The sequence below is a fragment of the Mytilus trossulus genome, chromosome 6, assembly GCF_036588685.1.
Source record: "Mytilus trossulus isolate FHL-02 chromosome 6, PNRI_Mtr1.1.1.hap1, whole genome shotgun sequence".
Lineage (NCBI taxonomy): Eukaryota > Metazoa > Mollusca > Bivalvia > Mytilida > Mytilidae > Mytilus > Mytilus trossulus.
This window is the reverse complement of record NC_086378.1, coordinates 5,320,392-5,345,628: the sequence shown is the minus strand read 5'-3', so window position 1 is coordinate 5,345,628 and position 25,237 is coordinate 5,320,392. Positions and strand designations below refer to the sequence as shown.

The 25,237-nt window shown below is 28.9% G+C and overlaps 1 protein-coding gene across 3 annotated transcripts; it reads left to right on the top strand.

The window, feature by feature from the left end:
* The first annotated feature begins 184 nt into the window (after positions 1-184).
* Positions 185-22,315, top strand: LOC134720639 (uncharacterized). Of its 3 annotated transcripts, XM_063583012.1 has the most exons (8): positions 185-312; positions 1,531-1,611; positions 11,262-11,303; positions 12,486-12,712; positions 15,086-15,121; positions 19,724-19,839; positions 21,708-21,783; positions 21,970-22,315. In XM_063583012.1, the coding sequence occupies exons 1-7, from the start codon at positions 267-269 to the stop codon at positions 21,778-21,780; spliced, it is 621 nt and encodes a 206-aa protein (XP_063439082.1). In that variant the 5' UTR covers positions 185-266; the 3' UTR covers positions 21,781-21,783; positions 21,970-22,315. The 3 variants fall into 3 exon arrangements, with proteins under 3 accessions (XP_063439082.1, XP_063439081.1, XP_063439083.1); XM_063583011.1 differs by having other exon boundaries at positions 21,708-22,315; XM_063583013.1 differs by lacking the exon at positions 15,086-15,121 and having other exon boundaries at positions 21,708-22,315.
* Positions 22,316-25,237: the final 2,922 nt, after the last annotated feature.

The following is a 25,237-nucleotide window of genomic DNA, read 5'->3' as shown; positions in this document are numbered from 1 at the left end:
TGTCAACATAGAGAGATATATTTCTATTTCTGTTTATATATACTGGTTTTACAGATAAACACTTTGGTTGAAATTTATACTTTAAACAATTTCTTGCAAGAGGTCAATTGTATAAAATTAAAAAAAAATCAGACTTTGAAACCAAAATGGTTCAGTTGTTTACCAGTAGATCAAATAAATCAATGTCTTACTTGCATAGCTCTTAAAAATGACAATTAATCACAGGTGTCTCCTAACAGGGTTATACAGCATTACATTTAGCTGCTATGCATGGTCATGAGAACATTATAGAACTTCTAGTCCAAACTTACAGTAAGTAATTATACAGATTGATAAATTACTGTGGATTCATTATTAACCATCGGATACCAATTTTCATGGATTCCTTAGGTACTGGTGAACCACGAAATTAAACGGTCAATGAATTACAATTTTTTCTATAAAGTTGTATTCAGACTTCGGCTAAACCACGAAATCAAATATCCATGAAAAGGCAAGTTTCCCTAAATCCACGAAAATTGGTACCCACAAAAATAAATGAATCCACAGTATCCAAATTTACAAGCAAAGCAAAGAATCAGATGAATAAAGAAGGGCCAAAAATTAATTTGAAAAAAAAATTCTTCGATTTGTCAAGTTTGTTTTAATCCAGATTTAATTGGAAAAAACATAGTCATGAACTTAAGGAAATGACGGGGGAAATTAAATTCAGACAGCATCCCAACAACTCATGGTAATTAAATAAACATCATTCTTTGATGGAAATACCTTATCACTATTTGGGAATCTACTATACTTGGTCCAAGATTCTTTCACATTTGAACTATTGATGTCATTCCCTTTCAAAACATTAAAACATATTATTTCCTCTAGTTTTCACTTTATACTGGAATGACTTAAAAAAAATATGGAATTATACTTGATTAAATAATCTTTGTCAATTAAAGCTAAATAAAGGCAACAGTAGTATACCGCTGTTCAAAACTCATAAATCCATGGACAAAAAACAAAATCAGGGTAACAAACTAAAACTGAGAAAAACGCATTAAATATAAGAGGAGAACAACGACACAACATTAAAATGTAACACACAAAAACGAACTAAGACAAAATCCTATGAGAATAACAAATATAACATGAAAACCAAATACATGAATTTGGGATAGATAAGTACCGTGACACGTCTTATAGTAAAGTGAATAAATTATAAAAATTAATGTAATATTGAATAAATGAATACATAGAGTAGCTTTCACAAGCTGAATAAAAGAATATTTTGTTTGCAAGTAATGTATTGAAAGCTTCTTCCAGTCCTTATGTTTGGTACAGGGTAAATAGCTGTCTAATCTGACATCTGAATATTCCAACATCCTGCTTTAACCGACATATTTTCTTGTCCCAAGATATGCCATCTTTGCAGAAAACACCTGAGTATTCTGACAACCTTTTTAATCCAACATTTGTTTTGTGGTCCCCCAGTGTGTCAGATAACACAAATAACACTGTTCTCATTAAATGATTTAATTACAGAAGCTGATTCTAACATCAGAGACTACAGTGGAAAGAAAGCCAAGCAGTATCTAAGAAATTCAGCCTCTACGAAAGCCCAACGTAAGACTTTTGATTTATCTTGCTCTTTAAAATCAGATGGGGTTGACACGGGCAGTATAACCATTGCTGGTCCTGATTTACCACCGAATACTAAGGTCCAGTTACGGAGCTCTGTAAGACCTGAGCCTCCCCCTGAGAGACGGTCAAGGAGCTCTATAACTATACAACACTTATGTCTACAAGATCAAGCTATTAATAGTAGTACATCATAATGTTTTGTTAGTTAGTCCTTGTCTTGTTCAGTTGTACGTGTGATACTTGTATATGTACAGTTTATATTTATATCGGAGAATGGTTGTGGCAATATAGGATTTTTATATAAATGTGATAGCTGCATATCGTTCATGATAAGAATTGAGATTTCAGGAATATGAAATGCATTGGACTCTAGTCTCTTAAAATTTTTATTTAAATTTTTATTTTTTAACTTGTATTTAATTTTGTGCCATGAGATTTATTTATGTCTCATTTATCTTCATAAGATTTTATCTTAAATGATGTTAAAATAAGGCCAGTTGTATATGGATTCAGAAATTTACAACCTCTTCAAAATATTATATATAGAATTTTTTACATGATCAGTTTGAGGCAATGGAGCTTGGAAAAACCAGTGGTTCAAATTTTTTTGGGGTGTTTTTTGTGTGTTTTTTTTGCGCCAGGTAGTTTTCAACTATGTTAAAATGTTAATGTTTAAAAAAAATCAGCTCATTGAAATGAAAAATAAGAAAGAAGTTTTGACAAATATAAGAAAAGAGACTCCATTGAAAGTAAACACACTGACTCACTTCACCACATTGATTTATAAATTATAAAAATCATTTTATATGATAATGTATATTTTTTTCAATAGAAATTTTATATGATATATAAGAATTTTTTTAAACTCTTCAGAAAAGGACATTTTTTTTTAGCCTTTATAACAACATTTAAGGGATTGAAGAAGAACTAAATTTTTTTCAAAGTTTTGGTGTCTGAAGCGCTGTAGTCAGGGTATTAACAAATAGTTACATGCTAAGGAGATCGAAAATAAATATTTCTTTTAATAAATACGAAAAAGATAAGTTAATGGTCAATAACTATCTCTAGAAAGTATTATTAAAAAAATCATCTGACGTTGCAATTTCAATTGTGACGTCAATCACGTGCAGCCCATGTTCTATTCGAATTAGAACATGGCTTTGTACCCAAAGCTAAAGAAGAACGTCATATTAGAATAAAAAATTGTCAGTTAAATGATTTTGATTTTGTACGGGTACCTGATTCATTCCATGCTAAAATTACATCATATCTATTTATAGTATAGACAAAATTTAACATGACCTAAATTTTATTTATTATCAATTTCATTATAAATGAGTATATATTTATTTAATTAGATAATTTAATTTTACTAATATTGTATTTTATGAATTTTACTGCATTTTTATAATATATCTGCTAAACCTTTGTCATAATTCTTAACTTGTTCTCTAGACTTTTATCTATTGCTTGTTGTACTGTATATTTATATTTTATTATGTCTACAAATGAATGTTGATCAAAATGTCTTGTTTTGTCTTCTATAGTAGAAAAAGGCCTTCATAAACGAATACAAAAATTGCAAACATTTCCAGGATCATGGCCTGAACTTTCTAGTAAAAAATCACTGATCAGATTAATACAACTTCATGCCAATCATTATTCATTGGTAACAATTTCACAGCTTTAATCCTAATGCTAGCAAGTTAAAGATGATTGCTTGATTGCTTTGTTTGTATTCAAGTTTGCTCAAGTATTTTTTTAGATTGACTTCTACAAACAATATAAGTAGGCAGAGTTAAACCTGTATATAGGTCATTTGATTATTTGACTCAAATTTAAATAAAATGTGTACAAGATCAACTCTACCTTTTTATATTGTTTTCAGATGTCAATCTTTATAATAACAATGCTTGAACAAACATTATACAAATAAAACAAAGCAAGCAAACAAAACCTTTAACTTGCTAACATTGGGATAACAGCTGTAGAGTGAAAATCATTTACAGATAATTGAGATTTAAAAGTTAAAAAAAAAAAAATCATGTTTAGTATTGTGTTTAACATGACATTCCTTAGCCCTGTTTCTAGTTACTAACCTTGCATATATTCCCAAAAGCATGCAATAAATGTTTTAAAATGTTTGCTTTGGTCTTACAGCCTGATCAGCCTGGCATAACATGTATGTATAAGACACATGTATAGAGTTGTCTTTCCTTGTATGGCTTCACTTGCTAGAAAATAATTTTGACAAAGGTTTCAATTTGTTACAGTATGAAGTGAATTAATGTGCAAAAATTGAGACAAAGTTCTGTAAAAATATTAACACTATGATTATTTTGATATAATTATTTATTTAAATTTACAACTTTTAACTTTTGATCTAACAGTGATCGGTGATAACTTTTAATCTAACTTTGATAATGAATCGAATAACTTTTGATCTAATGGTGATTTATCAACGATAACTTTTAAGATATCAGTTACATTATTATATTAGACTTACACTTAAACGCTTATTGTTTCTTCTTACTTATATATTTCACTCTAGTAATATACAGATTAACAAATTTAAAGGTGAAACTATTAGTAAACAAATAAACAAATGAGTTCTAGATTAAATAAAAGTATGTTGTTTGATTTTAGGTCACTCGGCTTTCAAAAGAGGGTCAATCCGACACAACTCAGATCAGAGTGAGGTCTTTCTTTATTCCTTAAATCTTGGGCTGACTGAGGAGCCGATATTTGATCAATGAAAAACTGCATGAGCTTATTGGCGTGCTTTTTACTATAGACAATATAATGACCCTGAATTAATCAAACATATTTCATGCAATTCAGCTAGCTAACATTTTATTTTATTATTGTACAGTTAAATTTTCTTAAAGTATAATTAGAATTTTTATAAAATAATTTATAGTACATCAAAACTAAATTATTTGGACATTATTTTAACTACCAGTAATGTTATTTCAAGATTTTTGTATAATTGGAACATCCATTGATACAATTTCAAATACTTTTGTGTCCTTCTATCTACTAATGTTCTGAAAAGTTCATTGATACAATGTGTGCTATATCATGTATATGAAAGACAAATCATTTCTATGAAATAATTCATTAATAATATATATTTTTTTTAATTATTCATAGGTGTGTATGAAAAAAAAGTAGAAAAATGAAAGTCCATACTAAATTTACACATTAAAACAATCCTATTTGAAGACTTGTTATTAAATCACATTTGGACATCTAAATTTGACTTTGTTTGTCTGTGTTGATGCCATTACATTTTGTGACTGTTGCTTTATAACGTATGAAGGTCAATCAATGACACTTCAGTTTACTACATTGTTCATAATTATTGCACAGTAAATGATATATGGAACACAAGGGACAATTTTTTCCCCTTAAGGTGGTACCAAACACCTTAATCAAAATTAATTAGGCTCATTTAATTTTCTTAAAATTTTGACACAGTATTTACTTTGACCCTTTGACAAAAATATAAAAATTTAAAAAAAATGGAACAACCTTTTAATCAGAAATATTTCACTGGTTATATAGCAGTTTGACAAACACTGATTTTGATAATTGAGAAGCTTAATATTCCCTTAACAACACAACGTCATTAAAACGTTCTGCTGATTTTACAGAGTCATCTCCCTGTAGTGTTAGGTACCACCTCAATAGTTCATTTCTTAGAGTTTGAGATAACCTTTTCATGAATAAAAAGACTTTTATTTGTAACTAATTGACCATTGTGACTTATATTTTTTGCTAAGATATTTCATTTGATCAGATACTGCTGGTGGTATATTAGACATACTTTGATGCAGTCAAACAATTCTTGTTAGTAATTGACCTTGTGGACATCTTTTCATCAATTTAAAACTTTTTCATCAATTGTTGAAAGACATGGTTGTTAACATCTTTGTACCCACAGCAAAAACGTCACATCTTAGTTTCCTTTTATTGATTGATTGAGTTTTGTGGCTGTCAATTTGTATTGGTAGAGGAAGCCTGAGTGCCTGAAAAAAACACTGGCCTTTGGTAGAAAAACGGACAATTAAGATTGAAGTGAAGCAGGCTGGTGATACAGTAATTTGACTACTTATACAACTTGGCCACCAAGGTGTCCAAGCTTCCTATAATGAATCTAATGGTATTATAGGGTATGACCTTCAATAATGACCAAACCCAGCATAGTCAGCTATAAAAAGACAAAATAAAAAGATTATGCTAGAAAAAACAAATCAAAGAAAGACTACATTTTCAATTACAGGCTCCTAACTTAAGACAGGCATGACATGCACATTAAATGATGCTGGTTTAAACTTGTTTGTGACATTGCCCTCTTGGTACCAAGAACACAAATTATTTAACAACACAATATAAAAACAAATTTTTGTTTTTTCTGGAAAAAATTGACTTATTAAATCAGCACTAAGCTTATTAAAGACCATAGCAAAAAGAACATGGAACATGGACAGAAAAAATATTACATTCATTCCTTAAATAACTAAATCCAAAGTAATAAACAGCATGAGCAAATAGATCATGTTGTACCATAACAAGAATATAAATATGTACACATCAAATGAATTTAGTGAAAAATTAATTAATAACCTTTCAAAACTATTTTATTCAAAGAATCATATCTAAATTTACCTGCCTTTACACACAATGTTATAAAGTTTCTACAGGTACATTACAACTGCCTTTCCATGTTCTGTTAAAGAATTACTAATTGGTGGTAAAGATAGCCCTGTAACTTTCTATTTATGCATATATCTTACTTTCATGGAAAGGGGAAACATTTATACAATAAGAAGGGGCCAAAACATACATTACCTAAAAAAATAAAATTTACAATAAGATCATTTAGGATCATTTAGTAAAAGTTGTAAATAAGCAGGATATTTTTGGTGAATAAACAAGAAGAATCAATCTGGAAGACAGCATTCATATTTTGATAGGATGACCTCATGACAAGTGAACTATGTGTAATTGTCTTTTATGTAAGTAGCAATTTTAAAGATATCAATTTAAAAAAAAAAATTGATTCAGGACAGAGATTTAATATTCAAAAATTTCAAGACAATAGTTGTACTTTAAAAATCAAAGCAAAGATTATGATAAATGAAAAAAAGAAAACTGCTAACATAGCTGAAGATAATTAGTAATTTTATTGGGAAAAACTAAGATATGCAAATACTAGAAGTGTGTTTTAGAAGTAGCCAAACCTTATTGATAACTTATACACATTTTTAAATGCTGCATGAGAGGATTAGAAGAGATATATATGTGTAAGTACATAATTTAGTACCCCTAGATGTGTGTGCCACTATGCATGTGTACCATTTCTTGTTATAACACTGCTCTTACTAGTACATAGTACTCCTGTTGTGAGAAGAATTTAACTTTGGAATGTGTGAATTGTGATTTATGTCTAACTTTCTGTAATGTCCTATTACATTGTAGAATAATGGATACTGAGCACAATCTGCAAATTTTTGAACATTCATATTTTGACCTTGTTTAGTATTCACATTGTCATTGAAAATGTACTTTTACATGTGTACATTAATATATACAAGAGTTGATATAGAAAAAATGAATACTTTTCTGCCACCACCTGGCAAATTGTTTGTTTTATTTATAATATATTTATTGCATCTAATTTTATGGTATAGTTGCTTTTACAGATCCATTCGTTAATAACATGAATAATATACATATACTGATTTAAAATCAAGTTGATTTTAGAAATTTGTACTTTTTACCTAATATATATATGTCCCTTAGTGTTATTATGTCAAACGATTCTTTTATTATATCTATGACATTTTGCAACTGTCTCAGCAAAGTTAAGCTTAGTTTATTTCTCTGTGCATACTTTATGCTTCATAATTTTTGCAATGGAATGAATCTCTATCTTTCTTTTTTCTTTCATTTCTAACATTTTTATTTAATTTTTACTTATTTGATCGCTTCAAACCTAACAGCTTATGTTTGGGTTGTTGAAAAGGAAATTGCAGGAAAAAATAATAATTTCAATTTTGGAAAGATTAGAACTTGTTCTAAATCTTTACTAAGGCACTGGCCTTCCTAACAACATGACAGGTTAGCTACTGTTAGTAAATGTATTCACACTGAAATATAGTTCCCTATTGTTCTCATGTATGTGCACACAAAAAAATAATGCACATAATACACATCTAAACTGAAAAAATGGGTATATTATTGGAGCAGTTCATTCAAGAATGTATGTCATTAATGTGTGTTGATGTGCAGGCTTTTTTAAAAAACAATTTTGATTAGGTAATTGGGTATTGATACAATACTAGTTTTATCATTATTGCAGCCCTCCACTTCATGCAAAACTAAATAGCTGGAGTTTTTTTTTTTACATTGCAGATACAAACATTTAAAAAAAAAATCACAACAAATAATCCAGACCTAACAAACCAGTTAACAAACCAAAACGTCTTCAGAATTCACTGGTTCAAGTTTATATGTAATATTTAAAGAACATGCCATACTATAGATTCATACCATACATTTTTCTCATTATTTCCTAAAGAAGTTAAAATTCAACAAGTTTAACTATTCATGTGTTGTAATTTTCATTTTGCGATACAAATATTGAAATAACCTGTAGTCCTTTTGGTTCTTAAATGATGATTTGTTACCTAAAAGACTGGAATTTACACAACTATATCTTTTCTATATATTTTGCCCATTTGTTCTGTTTCTTTTCCCTATTATGTTATATAGTATATTAACCTGTGACTTTATAATTACATTTCCTCATCCTTGTGTATTCTGCATGGAAGTACCAGCTACTTGTGACTAGTTGTTTATACTTTATACATACATTTCACATCTCAGTGTGTTTTGGTTCACTTTGTTTCTTCACATAGACAGTTTAGTTTAATATATATTTCTTTTAGCTCAAATGGCCCTAAAAAACTGTCTATTTGAAAACAAGTAATTTATTTCTGAAATTGGTTTTTGATTGGGAAAAAGTAGAAATAAAAACTGTAAATTCAGAAATTGTTCTGATGTGATTACTAATGCAAAAAGTATGACTAGGTAAGTATCACAATATTAAGAACTCACATTCTGAAATCTTATACATAAATCGTTATCTTAAATTCCAAAAATTGCAATGACTAATCTAGCTTTTTTGTACATTCTTCAAAAATTGCAATGATAAATTCACTCAATGATATCTGAATTTACAGAATAAAAATCTCGTATTTGTGCCAGGTTAGTAATTCAGGCTCTTACGAGCCTCTAATAAGTTATTTTAGTTTATCATATACTTATTAGTAAAAAGATGTAATTTATATGTCATGTATGAGTATAATACAATCAAAGCCTCTCAGTTATGAAAAGAAAAGTATGATGAAAACTAACCAAACTGATAAGAATTATTTATGCATAGCAAGGTGGTGTTAACTCATGTTGACATAACAGTGAGAGTAACTGAAACCATTGCCATGCATTCATATCTAACACTATTCACTCAAGTTAACTTTAATTATACAATTCTGGTCAAGTTTCCAGAGTTTGAAATTATTCTAGGTTCAAATTATTCTTGGTTTGATATTCTCTTTACATTATTTAAAGTTCAGATGTAGGTTAACATTGTAAATTATTACCAGCATAATAACCAAATATTAGGATTGTAATCAGAGAGGATAAAATTCATTTAAGGATGGGAATGTTCAGGAACCAAATAGAACATGGTCCCATAGAATTTGAGATGGGCCTCTAATTTGATTGCACATTTTTGCTTGGTCAACAAAATTATAGTTTGGGTTATCATTTAGAAAATTGGAATTTTCTACTTTGACATTAATTATTTGACATTAACATGATTAAAGTCGACTTTTTGTTGTAACAACATGTTTTTTTTCACTTTTCTGCTTTATAAATTCTATTGAAAGTCATCAATGCAATCTATATTTCTCAACAAGAGAAAAAAAAATTATGTAAGTGTAACCACATAAAAGTATTAGCATAACCCAACAAATTGTTCTATCTTCCTTATTGCTCACATGCCTTCTGACATTTAAACCAACATTTGACACTGCCTAAACCGACATTCATAGAATGCAGACATTTGACATTTAAAAAAATACCATAAAATGTATTGGAAAATGGAATTGTGTGATATTACATTTCAAGATTAACTTTTATAGCTCCTTGACAAATTAATAATTAGTCTTAACAATTAAATTATAGTCAATGAAAGGATATATATAGTAATAAGTAAATTACAACACAATTGAAATGGGACTATATTTCAATGTTTACGTATTATTTAAAAAAAAAAGATTAGGGTTAGTTATAAACTATTGGTTGAGTAACAATTATGTGATGTTTGTTTTAGCGTTTAAGTGCAGAAAAGTATTTTTTATTAAATGTCAGACATTTTTTATAAAATAGATAAGGAACTAATTTGTCATGATACTGTTTTTATTCCAAATTGGACTTGGTTTTTTTCTTCATATTATGTAAAAGTTTATTTCATATTCAGGAAGTATGATTCATCTTTAAAAAAATGAAAATAATTTTCATTGTATATCAATACTTTCAACAGTTTCTATTTATTTACATTCCTTATATGATTATTTGAAATTTGATATTTTAGTATAAATTAGACATTTTATTTTGATCACTGTTGAAACAATGTAAATTATAAAATTTTGAAAAGCTTTCTTTCCAATTGCAAGTTCAACTCATAATGATGGAAATAATTGCCTTAAATTATCCTGCATTTTAGCCAGTGTACATTATTATTTCATTTGCAATTTGTATAAATCTTTTAAAAACCCCTAAGTAAATATCAAAGTTGCATAATGATTAATTTCTTCATTGCCTGATCCCTCCAGTTTAACAAGAAGATGACATTTATTAAGGTTCAATAGTGTAAATGTGATTAAAGATTAAGAGACTGCTTGACATTTATCCAACTTAAGTCATGATAGAAAGACTTTAAAAAATGCTTGTTGCATATAACAAATCAGACACATTTGATGCTTTCAAAGTAACAACATTTCAAGAAAATCATGCTGTTATTGCTGATTTTTCAGCTTATTCAGTTGTATGATAAAATGAATTAATTCTATAGATCTTGAATCGAATTATTTGATAAAAAAAAATATATATTTTCTTTCAGAAATGACCATGAATAAAAGTATTTTAACATATACTGTTTACAAATTCTATAATTTTTTGAAATACTAAGGCTTTTCTACCCCAGGCATAGATTACCTTAGCTGTATTTGGCAAAACTTTCAGGAATTTTGGTCTTCAATGCTCTTCAACTTCGTACTTTTTTTGGCCTTTTTAACTTTTTTGAATTCGAGCGTCACTGATGAGTCTTTTGTAGACGAAACACGCGTCTGGCGTATAAACTAAATTTAGTCCTGGTATCTATGATGAGTTTATTCCTTACCTTGTTGCATTGATTAGAAATAAGAATTTACCAAATTGTTCATTCCAGGGCTGTTAACGAGTTTGGAGGATTACCAACTTCAATGATATTAGTTTCTTTGAACTTCCATTTAAAGTAAGTTTCTGTCAAATCTATTTAACATTTTCAATCTCTTTTGCAGAACTTTTGTTAACAAGAAGGCTTGGATCAACATCTGCTGCAGGTAATAGAATCATACAAATAAATTTAATGAAAGTTATTTATATGGAAGTTTTGAAAACAAACTATAAAATTGAAAAAGAACAACATTAATTGTTCACCTTTATGCTGACCTTAATTCAATAAAGTTTAATCCATCATTTTCTACATTTGAAAATGCCTGTACCAAGTCAGGTATTTGACAGTTCTTGTCCATTCGTTTTTGATACGTTTTGTTATTTGATTTTGCCATGTGATTATGGACTTTCGGAATTGATTTTCCTCTAAGTTCAGTATTTTTGTGATTTTACTTTTTACACCAATAAAATCTTTAACTTCAAATAATAATGGTTTAAAGAAGTGGCAACACTGTGTTGTACTTTTCTTATTTTTAAGGTGAAAGGAGGTAAATGTTTAGGTATATGATCCGAGTGATACAAGTTAAGAAATGTAATGTCAGAGATTCAGAATTGTCACTGATAGACCAATGTGGTTAATGTGGTCAATATACATTACCAGATATTCTATTGGTGGTAGTATGCTCCTGATATATTCTATTTTAGGTTTTTAAGTTTAAAGTTACTTTCAAAACCACAATTAACTGTCCTGTTTCCCTGTATTGTGTCATCACTGAATTTCTCTCTTTTGTCATGTCAGCGACATTTATTTTGCAAAAGCCAGACATGGTGATAGAAAACTCTGTCATTAATGTTGTTGATATAAAGGTTCAGTTTGTGGTAATGTTTTTTTTATTTTACATCAACAACTTTGTCAAACCTTTATGGAATGTTTTGCAATTTGGACAGATGCTTTTTTCTGATAAAAAGAAGGAATATTTTTAAAAGTTGTTTTTTTCTGTATATTTTTGATAATCAGACAAAGTATATTTCAAAATTCACATGTAGACAGTCTTAAGTCTTAAAAAATGTTTTGGACATAATAAACTTTTAAACTTTCATAGATTGATATGAAACTGAGCTGGGACTTTAATTTGATGCACATGTTTGATTGGTTATTAAAACACTTGATCACCAAAATTATTGTTTGGATTACCATTTTGAAAATTTGAATTTTAGAAGTAAGGAAATGATAATATATATAGGAAGATGTGGTGTGAGTGCCAATGAGACAACTCTCCATTCAAATTACAATTTAAAAAAAGTAAACCATCATAGGTCGATAAGCACATATCTCATTGTATTTACAGTGTCTGGTAGATCTCTTGATGATTCCTTTACACGGACAGCATCATTTAGGAAAAGTAACCGAGCCAGGGCACTGAGTAGTCTGATCTTGTCCAAATCATCAAACATGAAGAACGCCATGTTTAGGTCTACATGGGCTGGGTCTGCAGACAACATAGAGGACTATAGGTCTAGAAGCCCAAGTAGAACACCACCTAATGCCTCACCTAGCCTTAGCAGAAGACAGTCGGTAAGTTAGATACTGTAATACATAATACATCGTTTTATAAATAAGAAAAGATGGTTTACTAATATATCTAGTTCATTTTATTAATTCAACCTGTCAAATGATATATTTTGGTATGCCACTTATCGATAGTTGGTATTTAAATATGCTTTTCAAAATAAAACCCTTTAACATTTGAAATATGATGTAAATTTATGATAGTTCATGTCACATTTGGCCAAATTGGACATGTTGCAGTTTATAGATCTTTCTCTGAATTTTCAATAATATTATGTAGACCTCAAATTTGAATACTTTACATGATAAGTATTGAATGATAAATAATTCATCCACCTCTTTTGTTATATGACAGAAGATAGACTACTCAAAGATGTCCTCTTAGCTTTGCCTGTGTTTCAACTCTTTAATTTTTAGGACTTAATAAATGATTCATGACCCTTTTGGAAGAGATTATCTGCCATTAAAAAATATGAACATGCAGATTGTTGTTTTAATCTTTAATAACTGAGTTAAGGTATAGAATATCTTTTCATGTTATGTCACATGACACTCATGTGAATCTCATGTGTTAATGTTCAGTGATCATAATCTAATTATACCATAAAGAAAGATCAGTTGTCATGATTTTTTCGTGAAGTTTTAGAGTCTTGTGTGTATTCACAAAGTAAATCAAAATGAAAATGATATTAGGTATCAAGTATCAATATGAAATTGATTCCAAAAATTTCATGATAGAAAAAATCTACTTGAAATTACATACAATACTTTCTTTTAATCTGCTGTTTTATAGACTGTACGATAAAATTAATTGTTGATCTTTTACATAGCCAGTTTTTGTCGAGCCTGCAACTTTTGTTGCAGAAAGCTCGACATATGGATAGTGATCCAGCGGAAGCGGCGGTGGCATTAGCTAACTTCTTAAAAGGTCTATATTTTAGAAAGTGAAAGACCTGGATGCTTCATACTTTGTATATAAATGCCACATGTTATGAACTTTCCGTCAGTCACTTGTCCAATATCCTTGACCTCATTTTCATGTTTCAGTGACCACTTAAAAAAAAGTTCAGAATTTTTGTAATGTTAAATTCTCTCTTATTATAAGTAACAGGATAACTATATTTGGTATGTGCGTACCTTGCAAGGTTCTCATGCCAGTCAGACAGTTTTCACTTGACCTCGACCTCATTTCATGGATCAGTGAACAAGGTTAAGTTTTGGTGGTCAAGTCCATATCTCAGATACTATAAGCAATAGGGCTAGTATATTTGGTGTATGGAAGGACTGTAAGGTGTACATGTCCAACAGGCAGGTGTCATATGACTTTGACCACATTTTCATGGTTCAGTGGTTACAGTTTAGTGTTTGTGTTTTGGACTGTTTTTCTCATACTTTATGCAGTAGGTCTACTATATTTGTTGTATGGAATGATTGTAAGGTGTACATGTCTAGTGGGCAGATGTCATCTGACCTTGACCTCATTTTCATGGTTCAGTGGTCAAAGTTAAGTTTTTAAATTTTGGTCTTTTTATCTAATTTTATATGCCAAAAGTCAACTATATTTGGTATTTGGAAATATATTATGATCTATATGTCAGTCTCGCAGATTCTATTTAACCATGACCTCAATTTCACGGTTCATTGCACAGTGTTAGGTTTTTGTGTTTTGGTCTATTTGTCTTAAACTATAAGTAATAGGTCAACTATATTTGTTGTATGGAAGCATTGTTAGCTGTATATGTCTGCCTGGCATGGTTCATCTGACCTTGACCTCATTTTCATGGTTCATTTTCATTGGTTTTTGTTAAGCTATCTTGGTTATTGTTAAGTTTATGTGACAGTTGTAATAAAACTTTATACTTAGGACTATCAACATAATATCAATGATAAGTAAAGAAGGCGAGACATTTCAGTGTGTTCACTCTTGTTCTACAACTATAGAGATTTTCCTATGCATTAAATGAATGAATAATTATAATAGAAAATAAAATTCCTTATCTAATGAAGGTAACTCATTTAGCAATTACATGTTTATCCTCCAAATGAAGACATCAAATTTTGACAATTAATAAAATTCAATTGCATTATATACCCAATACAAATGTTCTTGCCGAAAAAATGTGGATATTAATTTTAAGATATACTGTTGACAGGTGGTCCAAGCTATTTCATTGCAATGAAAATTTTGTGTTTTGTACATTGTTGACGATCTTTAGTTGCCATCAACAATGTCTGTTGGTCTGTGTTGGATATTTGGTAATCATACAATATTTTCCTTTTTGCTGGATTGGTAGAAACTCAGAATTGTATGTTGAATGTTTTGATGAGATAAATTAACAGAGAAATATAAAAATTAGAAGAAATGTCATTTACTTTTAGAAGGCAAATAAAAAAGGAAAAAATGTTGAAAAAGAGGCAAGTATAAAAACTAACAAGAAATATAGTATATTCAGGCTATTCTGGTTATGGTTTAATTTTTTTTCTATCTTATCAAAATATACCAATGGCAAGTACAAAAATGTATTTTATATCTGTCAACTTGTTAAAAATGACAAGTCTAAATAAAGTATTATAAAATGCTACCCACATGTATTTTCTCTTACTTTGTTACTGTATTTGAATGGCTGTTTGACATTCAGAACTTATTTATTGTTTAAAAAGAGAAAATAGGAATATAATATTTTAAATAGAACTATATATGCATATCAAATTTAACTTCCAATATACTCAAGATATAACATAATATTATTTCAAAAAATGCTTGATGTTTTTAGGAAGTTCATATATCCATTTTTAACTTAACAATTATATGAGTTATTTTTGAGATTTTTATGTCATTTGGAAAGGAAGTATAATATTCTGTTTCCAGTTTGTTCACTGAAATTAAAGCTATTGATTCAAAAGAGAAATAATAATAAAAAAAAAATCCGCTGTTTTTTTCAAAGAAATGAATTTTATACAGTAAAATTATATATCGAAATATAAAAATAAGTTGGTATTGGATATGTTTGACATGACAAATTTCAATTTAAAACACTCAGTATATTTTTGGAAATTCTTGATGCACAATCTTACATAAATACTACCTAAGAACAGGAATATAAGGAAGTCAATTTAAAACGTCATAATTTTTTTGTCAATACAGGTTTTAAAACTGTTTATGATATATAAAGCAATTAAACAATGCAACAGATTGCATTCATAAAACCACTAGATTTAATATCAGTGCAAGGTGTTTCAATAATGTATTTTGGTCCTTTAGCGTGGAATTTTTGTTTTTATTTTTTGTGATGGGCTTCTCGAGATTGTTTATTACAGGAAATTTAACGTTGAAGATCTGCATTTTAATTTAGGTTTTATTTATTAGTCAAAAATAAATAAAATCTTTCTACAACATCATGATCATGAATTGAACTGTTTTATTGGATATCATATACAACCCTTGGAATTATAGAACTTTTAAAGCAGCTATGAACATTATTAAAAAACTCTGATTTAATCAAAGATGAGCACAATGCAATAATTGAAAAAAAGTCTTATGAAACATACAAATGTAGATAACCATAAGTTTTCAGCTTTTAATCATTCTAAATAATATATGAACATTTGGCATACAAGTATTTTGAAATAACTGGCTACAATGCATCCATCTTAAAAAAACAACAAATATGGATGATAATTTAAAATAAAGGATGTGTTTATATTGCAGTTTGATAGTATTTAATACCACACCCTTGATATTAATTTTGTTGGGTGGATGACGTGTAGATATACAGACGTACAAATTATCTGCCTACTAAATTTTTAACAAAAACATATTTAACCACACACTTTTCTGGAAATAGTAGTTTAGATTGTCAATATATTAATTATTGTGGTGGTTGGTATCCAGTCATTTTTTTGCAGCTAGTTTATTGGTTTAATTGGTATTATTAAATTTGTTTAATTAGGTTTTTTTATGATAATGTGTATGCTTAGCAACTTAAGGCCATACTGGTTTCTACATCACAATTGATCCTAAATACAAAAATATATTTCTTGTAATGCAATTAGATAATAAAATAATGTTTAAATACAAGCTAAATGCATATCAGACTTTTTATAAATCAAATTTTGACAAATTATAGTGGATTATAATTATATATATTATACATATCCTTGAAGTTTTCAGGATTTTTAAATATTCATTTAAAACTTTATAATTATATTTTGAGCTAAAAAAAAATATTTCTATGTCAATTGGAAAGGAATTATCATTCTCCATATCAAAATATTTCACTGAAATAAAAGTTATTCATTAGAAACACTATAATCAGGTACTTCTTATATTATCCATAAATAAATTGTATTAAATTACTTTCATATAAGATATAAAAAAATAAGTTGGTTAATTCTGTATTTTTAAATTGTAACAAAAAAAAAGTCACATAAATTATTCAGTATATTTATGGAAATTCTTGATACATCAGCCATACAAATAATCCTAAATAAGGAATACAATGCAATCAATTTGACGTCATATATTTCTATTTAGAAATATCTTTATTAAAAGTAAACATAATCATAGATGAATATGATATAAAAACATTGCAATGATGGTATATTTTAACAAAGATAAATATTATATAATTATACATCTCAGGAAAGAAATGAAAGAATATATTTAGGGATCAACCCACACTTTCAAACCCTTGAGAACGCCCCCGGTCTTTTTGTAGGTTTTATATTTCTTTATCTTCATTTTCAATGTTATGTTTCGTAGATTTTTTTATCGTTGGTGTTTTTTTTCTTTTTTGCCATTATTTTGTTATTTTGTCTTTGACTTGTGAGTTTGAATATTGTTTGTAGTTTCTGTCTTTTTTAAACAGAAAATCTTATGATATATGCAAATGCAGAGTATAAGAAGTGTTCACCTTTTATGATATTAAAAAAAAGGTGAACATTTAGTTAATAAGTTCTTAGAAATTACTTGCTGGAAGTGGGCATCAATCTCAAATTACAGACCATGGAATTTATTGTATATTAAAAGAGGTGTTTTTGTTTAGATAATAATAAAACATATCATACCTTACTCTTTTAATAACTTTGAAATGTGAATGGTGGATGATGTATTAATATACAGAAGTAAGTTAATCACACTGTAACTATACAAATGAACATATTATCTGCCTACTTAACCACATATTAATACACTGTAACTATACACATGAACATATTATCTGCCTACTAAACTTTTACAAAAATATTTTAACCACACATTAAGTTGAAATTATAGTTTATTTTACTGCCAATGTATCAATTATTATAGAAAAAGGGGATAATTCATTATTTATAGGGAGAAATTTTATTCAGTTTTTATGAATGAGATTCCATATGACTTTTCAGGTACTTACAAATAACACACTGAAACCGTTAAGTAGAATACTCATTATGTTCATGGTAAATGTTTGAATTTCAAGTAGATATCATTAGATCACCTAGATTTTATAAAATCATTTTCTGAAGTTGTTATAAATGAAATTTTGTGATCTTGTTTCAACTACTTTAAAACATTTTTGCATTTTTGTAAACTTAAGGAGGCTTGAGGGTATAAAAATTTCAGAAAAAAATTAAACATTTGTTTTTCATTACAAATTTTATTTATTACCTTTTATAATTGTTACTTTATCATATGGTACAAAAACATTTAAAACAATTAATTTGTGTTGGCCCCAGGTGACTTTTAAAATGTAAACATCATTGAAAAAGTTCCAAATTATCTCCCTTTTGGTGGAAAAATGCCATTTTTTGGCTTTAAAATTGAAATATCTCTTTTAGTTCATCGGTGACCTATATTTTTTAATATAATTTCGATATATGCTGTTCTTAAACTAAATTATTGTTAAATTTCTGTAATAAATTTCTTTTTTTATTTCGATATTACCTTTATTTCTCCTATTAGTTCAACAGTAAACAACCACTTTTATGATTCCTTCGAGGGCAGATTGTGAGCGCAAATGAATGGTGACCCCATTTTTTTATTTTATTTTTCTATGAACTATAGATAAAGTTTATATCTAGAAAAATATAGAGAAATCCTATATAAATGATTTAGACCCGCGAACCCCCTTAAAGCAATAAATGTAAATATGACTCACTGCTGCACACCAGGTTTCAAACTCCTTCAAGACAACCTATTTGGTTGAATACTAATGTTAAAATATATTGCAAGCCATTTTGAACAATATTTTGATGAGGAGTATCCTTTATAAAATACAAATAAAAAAAATATACTTGCATATAAACAATTCTTAACTTAATGTGCAGTAGGTACCATTTTTGTTGAATACTTGGTCTTGTCAGTGAAATTATTGGCAACAGTAGTTTACCAAAGTTCAAATCACAGTTTAATGATAATAAGAATAAAAAAAACCTGTAAATTAAGTGTTCCCTACAGTAAAAGAGTATAAAAAAATATTTGAATCTGTCCTTGGTGATTAAACACTATGTAACAGCCTGTTTGTCAAAAATAAAATAAACTATTAAAAAGATATCCTTCCAATCTCTAATTTTCTCTTTCCTTTTAAGGTGGTACCCAACACTTTCACTTAAATTAATTTGGCTCGTTTAATTTTCATAAAATTTTAAAAGTATTTACTTTGACCCTTTAACAAATTTATAAAAATTTCTAAAATTTTGAACCAACCGTTTTGTCAGAAAAAGTACACTGGTTATATAGCAGTTTGACAAACAACAATTTTGATCATTGAGAAGCTTAATATTCCCTGTACAACACGACGTCATTAAAACGTTTAGGTGATTTTACAGAGTTATCTCCCTGTAGTGTTAGGTACCACCTTAAGTAAAAAAAAAAATGTAAGCTTGGTCTTATTGTGCATGGAAATTAAAAATAATGAAAAAGTTTTTTTTTGTTTTTTTTGGCTTTCATATTTTTTACATATTATCTCATGTACCTCTATCCATTGGCATTTTTATAGGAACCAATTTTAATTAATTTAATTAATTTTATATTTGAAGTATGCTGACAAAGAAAGAATGCCACCACCATCAGGTTTATTCAGAAAGAGTAGGAAAGGGAGTGCTGTCCATTCTAGTAAAGACAGTGTCCATAGTGATGATGGGGTTTTCTCAAGGTATTTATATAATTTCCGTTAATTGTCAAAATAGAGGGATGAAAGATACCAAATGGACATTTAAACTCATAGATGGGGAAAAAAAAGAAACTGACAATGCCATTGCTAAAGATTTCGATGCTATCTTTTGTGAATATAAGGTCTTCTTGCAATATTTTTAAAGTTTGTAGAAAAAGAAAGGATATGATGTATCCATTCATTACACACAATCAGTACATGACACCAAAACATGAAAGAAAAGGAATATCAAAGTTCCTCTCTGTTAGAAGTTGTAAAGCTGCAATTATATTTAAAGTTGTTACTGATTGTAGATGGAAAAGAAACCAGATGGACATGTAAACTCAACAATAAAAAATAAACTGACAATGCTATGGCCAGAAAAAGACAAAACAGACACACAATAGTACACAAAACACAACAAAGAAAAATTAAGACTGACAACACGAATCCCACCAGATACTGGAGGTACTCCAGAAAAATAAGCAAATCCTGCTCCCCATGTTTACTCTCTTGAAAATTCTGTTTAAACCTTTTTAAAACAAAAATAACAGGTTAAGTCTTTACTAAGTCTGGAACCATACCTATGGTTGAACCTTCTCAATGAGGATATGGATGTTGATTTATTGAAATTGCCTGTTTTGAATAATTTTGGAATCATTTGAAGGACTATATGTTACTCATTTGTAGTTCTAACTCTTTTGTTCCTTGTTTGGTATACTTTCAGTTAATTTTAGTTTTATTCAGCTGGATAATGATTATACAAGGTTTGGAGTTATCAAATTATTTTGACCTCGACCATGTTTAGAGATTGTTGCAACCAAATCTTTATGATGCTTGCTATTCTAGAATTTATGTTTTATATGCTTGAAAATTTTTGCAATAGTTATATTGCGTGAGTAATTCTGGATATCTAAAAACATTCTTGTGCAGTGTTTGTAGCCTTTTTTTATGGTGAAATAAAAGGAAAAGTGAATGAATCATACCTGAAGTTTATGCTTAAATTAATCTAATATCCCTATATACATGTAAGGGATACTTTTAAAAAATAACTCATTGAACCATCCTTGTACATGTTGTTAGAGAGGAGTAGGTCTGATAAGGACCGATTTTGTGGCCTCAAATTTCAGGTTCATTTGACAAAAGATTTTGACCACTTTTTAAACACTTAACTAAGTGTCTATTTCATTTGAATCAATTAGTTTATGTGAAAGATTTTAACTGATTTAGTCATTAAAAACGATATGATTCAAGCTCAAATATGAAAAATCTACCAAATATGCTGAAAATGTCACTTTTCATATGTTTTTTGTCAAAAATGAAACTGGTCGCATCTGTATTCATTCAACCTTTTTATATATTATGTATTATCATAAAATACAACTCACATTTCTATATTAAGGATGAACACAAATGCGGCTACTTTCATTTTACACGAAAACTGTCTGAAATTTAGCTAAAATGCTAGAATTGTGAAGATTTCAGTAATTTAGCATGACTTTATGGTGATAGTACCCGATATATGTGCATTGTTATGTCAAAAACAGCCTATATTTATGTAGCAGAAGCATTTTACTGTCCAATAAATAACTAAAAGTTTAGATTTTAACAACTTTGTAAACCTGCTTTATTTTGAGGCCAAAAAGGGGTCTTACTGGACCTACTCCTTCAGTAATTGACTTTCATAAATGAAGGCTATAGTAGTATACCACTGTTCTAAAGTCATTAATTTATCATAAACCTGACTTGTAACATGCTACTTTTAATGAAGTTTGAAGTTGTTTTTCAAATTAGTTATTTTTATCTTTATTAAGTTATTCAATATTTCAAATTAATCATTTTATATTAAAAGAAATGCATTTCTATTTCAGTAACACTGTAACACGGTCTGAATCTGAACCAAGTTTACAGACTCCTAGGAGCAATAATCATACATATGTGTAATATCTGGAGCAATAATCATACATATGTGTAATATCGGGGGCAATAATCATACATATGTGTAATATCGGGGGCAATAATCATACATATGTGTAATATCTGGAGCAATAATCATACATATGTGTAATATCGGGAGCAATAATCATACATATGTGTAATATCGGGAGCAATAATCATACATATGTGTAATATTTGGGAAGGCTTCTGAGCATTGATCCTACATAAGCATACTGATCAAATATTCCAGATTTCCATACTATTTTTGTAGATAACCCAGACTTTCTCCTGCAATAAAATTTTTGCCTAATTGTATAACTATCTGTTTCATCTTTCACAGTGTAACTTTTAGTCAATTTTACATCATCATTTTGTAGTCAAGCCAAGCAATTTGTAATATTCAGATAAACGTAATATGAATTAAAAAAAAATTATAACATGTTGTAAATCTGTAAGATAGCGTATTATGCATTTATTTAAATTGTTTAGTTTACATGTAGTTGTTATATTATTTGTTTGATATTAAATATGTTAAATGAAATTAATCTTCATATGTTAATATGAAAAAGGAGATGTGGTATGATTGCCAATGAGACAACTCTCCACAAGAGACCAAAATGACACAGAAATTAACAACTATAGGTCACCGTACGTCCTTCAACAAAACGTTTAGCACAACAAACTTTAATAATCTTTAAGCAAAGCAAAATGAACTTATAACTAGATTTCCGTATTACTTCAGGAGCTTCATCGAAGAATAAACCATTTTGGCATTACAACTAATTTGATATGAGCGTCACTGATGAGTCTTATGTAGACGAAACGGGTGTCTTATTAGATTATAATCCTGATACCTTTGATAACTATTATCTACTTAGTTGGCGGTATTCTGTGATTTTTTTCCCCCAGAAACCCGAAGTTTAATGAAATGTTTTCACTTCTTCTAGTCAAGGCAATCATGTCACCCTTATTCAAAACAGTTTACATTGATGTTGGCACAACAAACTCTTTAAAAATGTTTAATCAAAGAAAATTCAACTAAAACTTTATATTTCTTCATTACTTTAGAAGCTTCATCGAAGAATAAACCTTTAATCTACTGAGTTAGCGGTATTCTGTGATGCTAAAAGTGGAGGTATCGATGGACAATGTTTTTCAATTGTTTTTTGTTCCCCCACATCCTTAGGTCTGAGTACACAGTTATCGTCTATTGTCCACAAATATAGTCCTTAGTGTGGACAGTGTATTACTTGCCAATTTTTTAATACCCCTTCCAATTTTCCTCCATGTTTTATGCCTCAAATAGCAAGATGGGGGAGGAGGGGTTAAATTACACTGAAATTTGGGTCATGAATTTTTAAAGAACAGTAGTGATTTGGTCCAGCTGAAAAAGATTTAAAAATTTGCACTTCGTAAGCTGTTAAGAGTATTCAAGACCACCTTAACATAAAATTATCCATATTTTGTGTAATGGCCGATGAAGTTTTCTATAAAATTTATATAACTGTCCCTAATGAAGTACAACACACTACAATCATTTAGAAAGCGCAGGTTGGATTTTTTAATTTTCATTTATTGTCTTAAAGAAAGAAATGCACTACGGAATAACTTTACTCGGACCATCATTACGTTGCAGTTAACATACACGTATTGGGTGATTGTCTGTCTGTTCGCCCTTGTAAGTGTTCTCAACGCTACAATTCTTTAAGAGATTTTTACGAAATTTATATCTGATTTGTATTTTAGTGAACATATGTTCTTTCAAATATGATTTAAACTTATTTGGTAAACTATGTCACATCTGCGTGTCTATTTTCTTTTTTTGTTTTGTTAATATTTTTTGTTAATTTAATTTTGAATACGCTTTATTTCAATAATTCCTTGATCAAATTTGATATACACTGTCAAAAAAGTAATTTGACCGGATGAAATGACCTTTGAAAATATAAATTTTATTGAAAATGGTATTATTGGCGATCTCACGCCTTCTTTCGTGTAGGTTATATACATATATAAATCTATATTTGAGCTATTGACCGTTGACAGATGTACAACTTATCCACTTAGAACTTTGTGACGTTTCAAGTATGAAGATCTTATCAAAACAGTTCATTTCAGCATGTTATTCTTTTTAGTGATATTTAATTAAGAACTGGACCTTCCTTGTATTGAATACTTAAATTACATTAGTGTCATTACAAACATTGTTATACTGCTGTGTCTTCCAAGTATTGCGCGGAACCTCTCTCTACACAAAGATGGCTAAAAATGAAAAAGACAAATAGACAAAATATAGTAAACATGACACAATATAGAAAACTAAAGACATGAACCCCACCAAAAACTGGATGCTCCAGAAGGGAAGGCAAATAGATTTAGATCAATGAAAGGTTTCCGAGTTTTTGTAGATTCCTTTTATAGAGGCGGAGTAAATAAGATCTTAATACTAAATAATTAAAAAAATCTGAAATCTTTCAGTGGTATTAAACACTTTACTTTTCTACACTTTACATACTAATTCGTAATTCCAAATTAAAAGACGCATTGAAAACGTTGATCCTGCTTTTCTTCATCAATAGGTATTGCCAACGTAGATACAAGAATATTATGTAAGGGAGTGATACATCATACTATGTGAAATTATCAGTCAGATTAAAACAAAGTAAAAGGAATAGTTTGGCCCAAAAATATAGCAGTTTTACAAAATTGTTAAAATGTAAACTTTTAGTTATTTATTGGACAGTAGAATGCTTCTGCTACATAAATATGGGCTATTTTTGACAATACAATGCACATATATCAAGTACAAGCACCATTAAGTCATGCTGAATTACTGAAATCTTCACAATTCTAGCATTTTATTTAAATTATAGACGGTTTTCGTGTGAAATGAAAGTGGCCGCATTCGTGTTCATCCTTAATATTGAAATGTAAGTTGTATTTTCTGATAATACATAACATATATATAGGTTGAGGATGAACACAGATGCGGCCACTTTCATGTTGGGCAAAAAATCATCTGAAAAGTGATATTTGGTAGATTTTTCATATTTCAGCTTGAATCGGGTTGTTTTTGGAAAGATTAGAACTTGTTCTAAATCTTTACTTAGGCACTGGCTTCCCTAACAACAGGACAGGTTAGCTACTGTTACAAAATGTATTCACACTGAAATATAGTTCCCTATGGTTCTCATGTATGCGCTCATAATACATATATAAACTGAAAAAAACTGGGTATATTATTGGTGCAGTTTATTCAAGAATGTATGTCATTAAGGTGTGTTGATGTGCAGGCTTTTTTAAAAACATTTTGATCAGGTAAGTGGTTATTGATTCAACTAGTATGATTGACAACTGTCATTATGTTCTAATTCACTTGTTCAAACGAACATAAAGTATTTATGTGCACATCGCTACTTATTTTCTAAAACCTTCAAACCCAAACTGTATACTATATATTTTG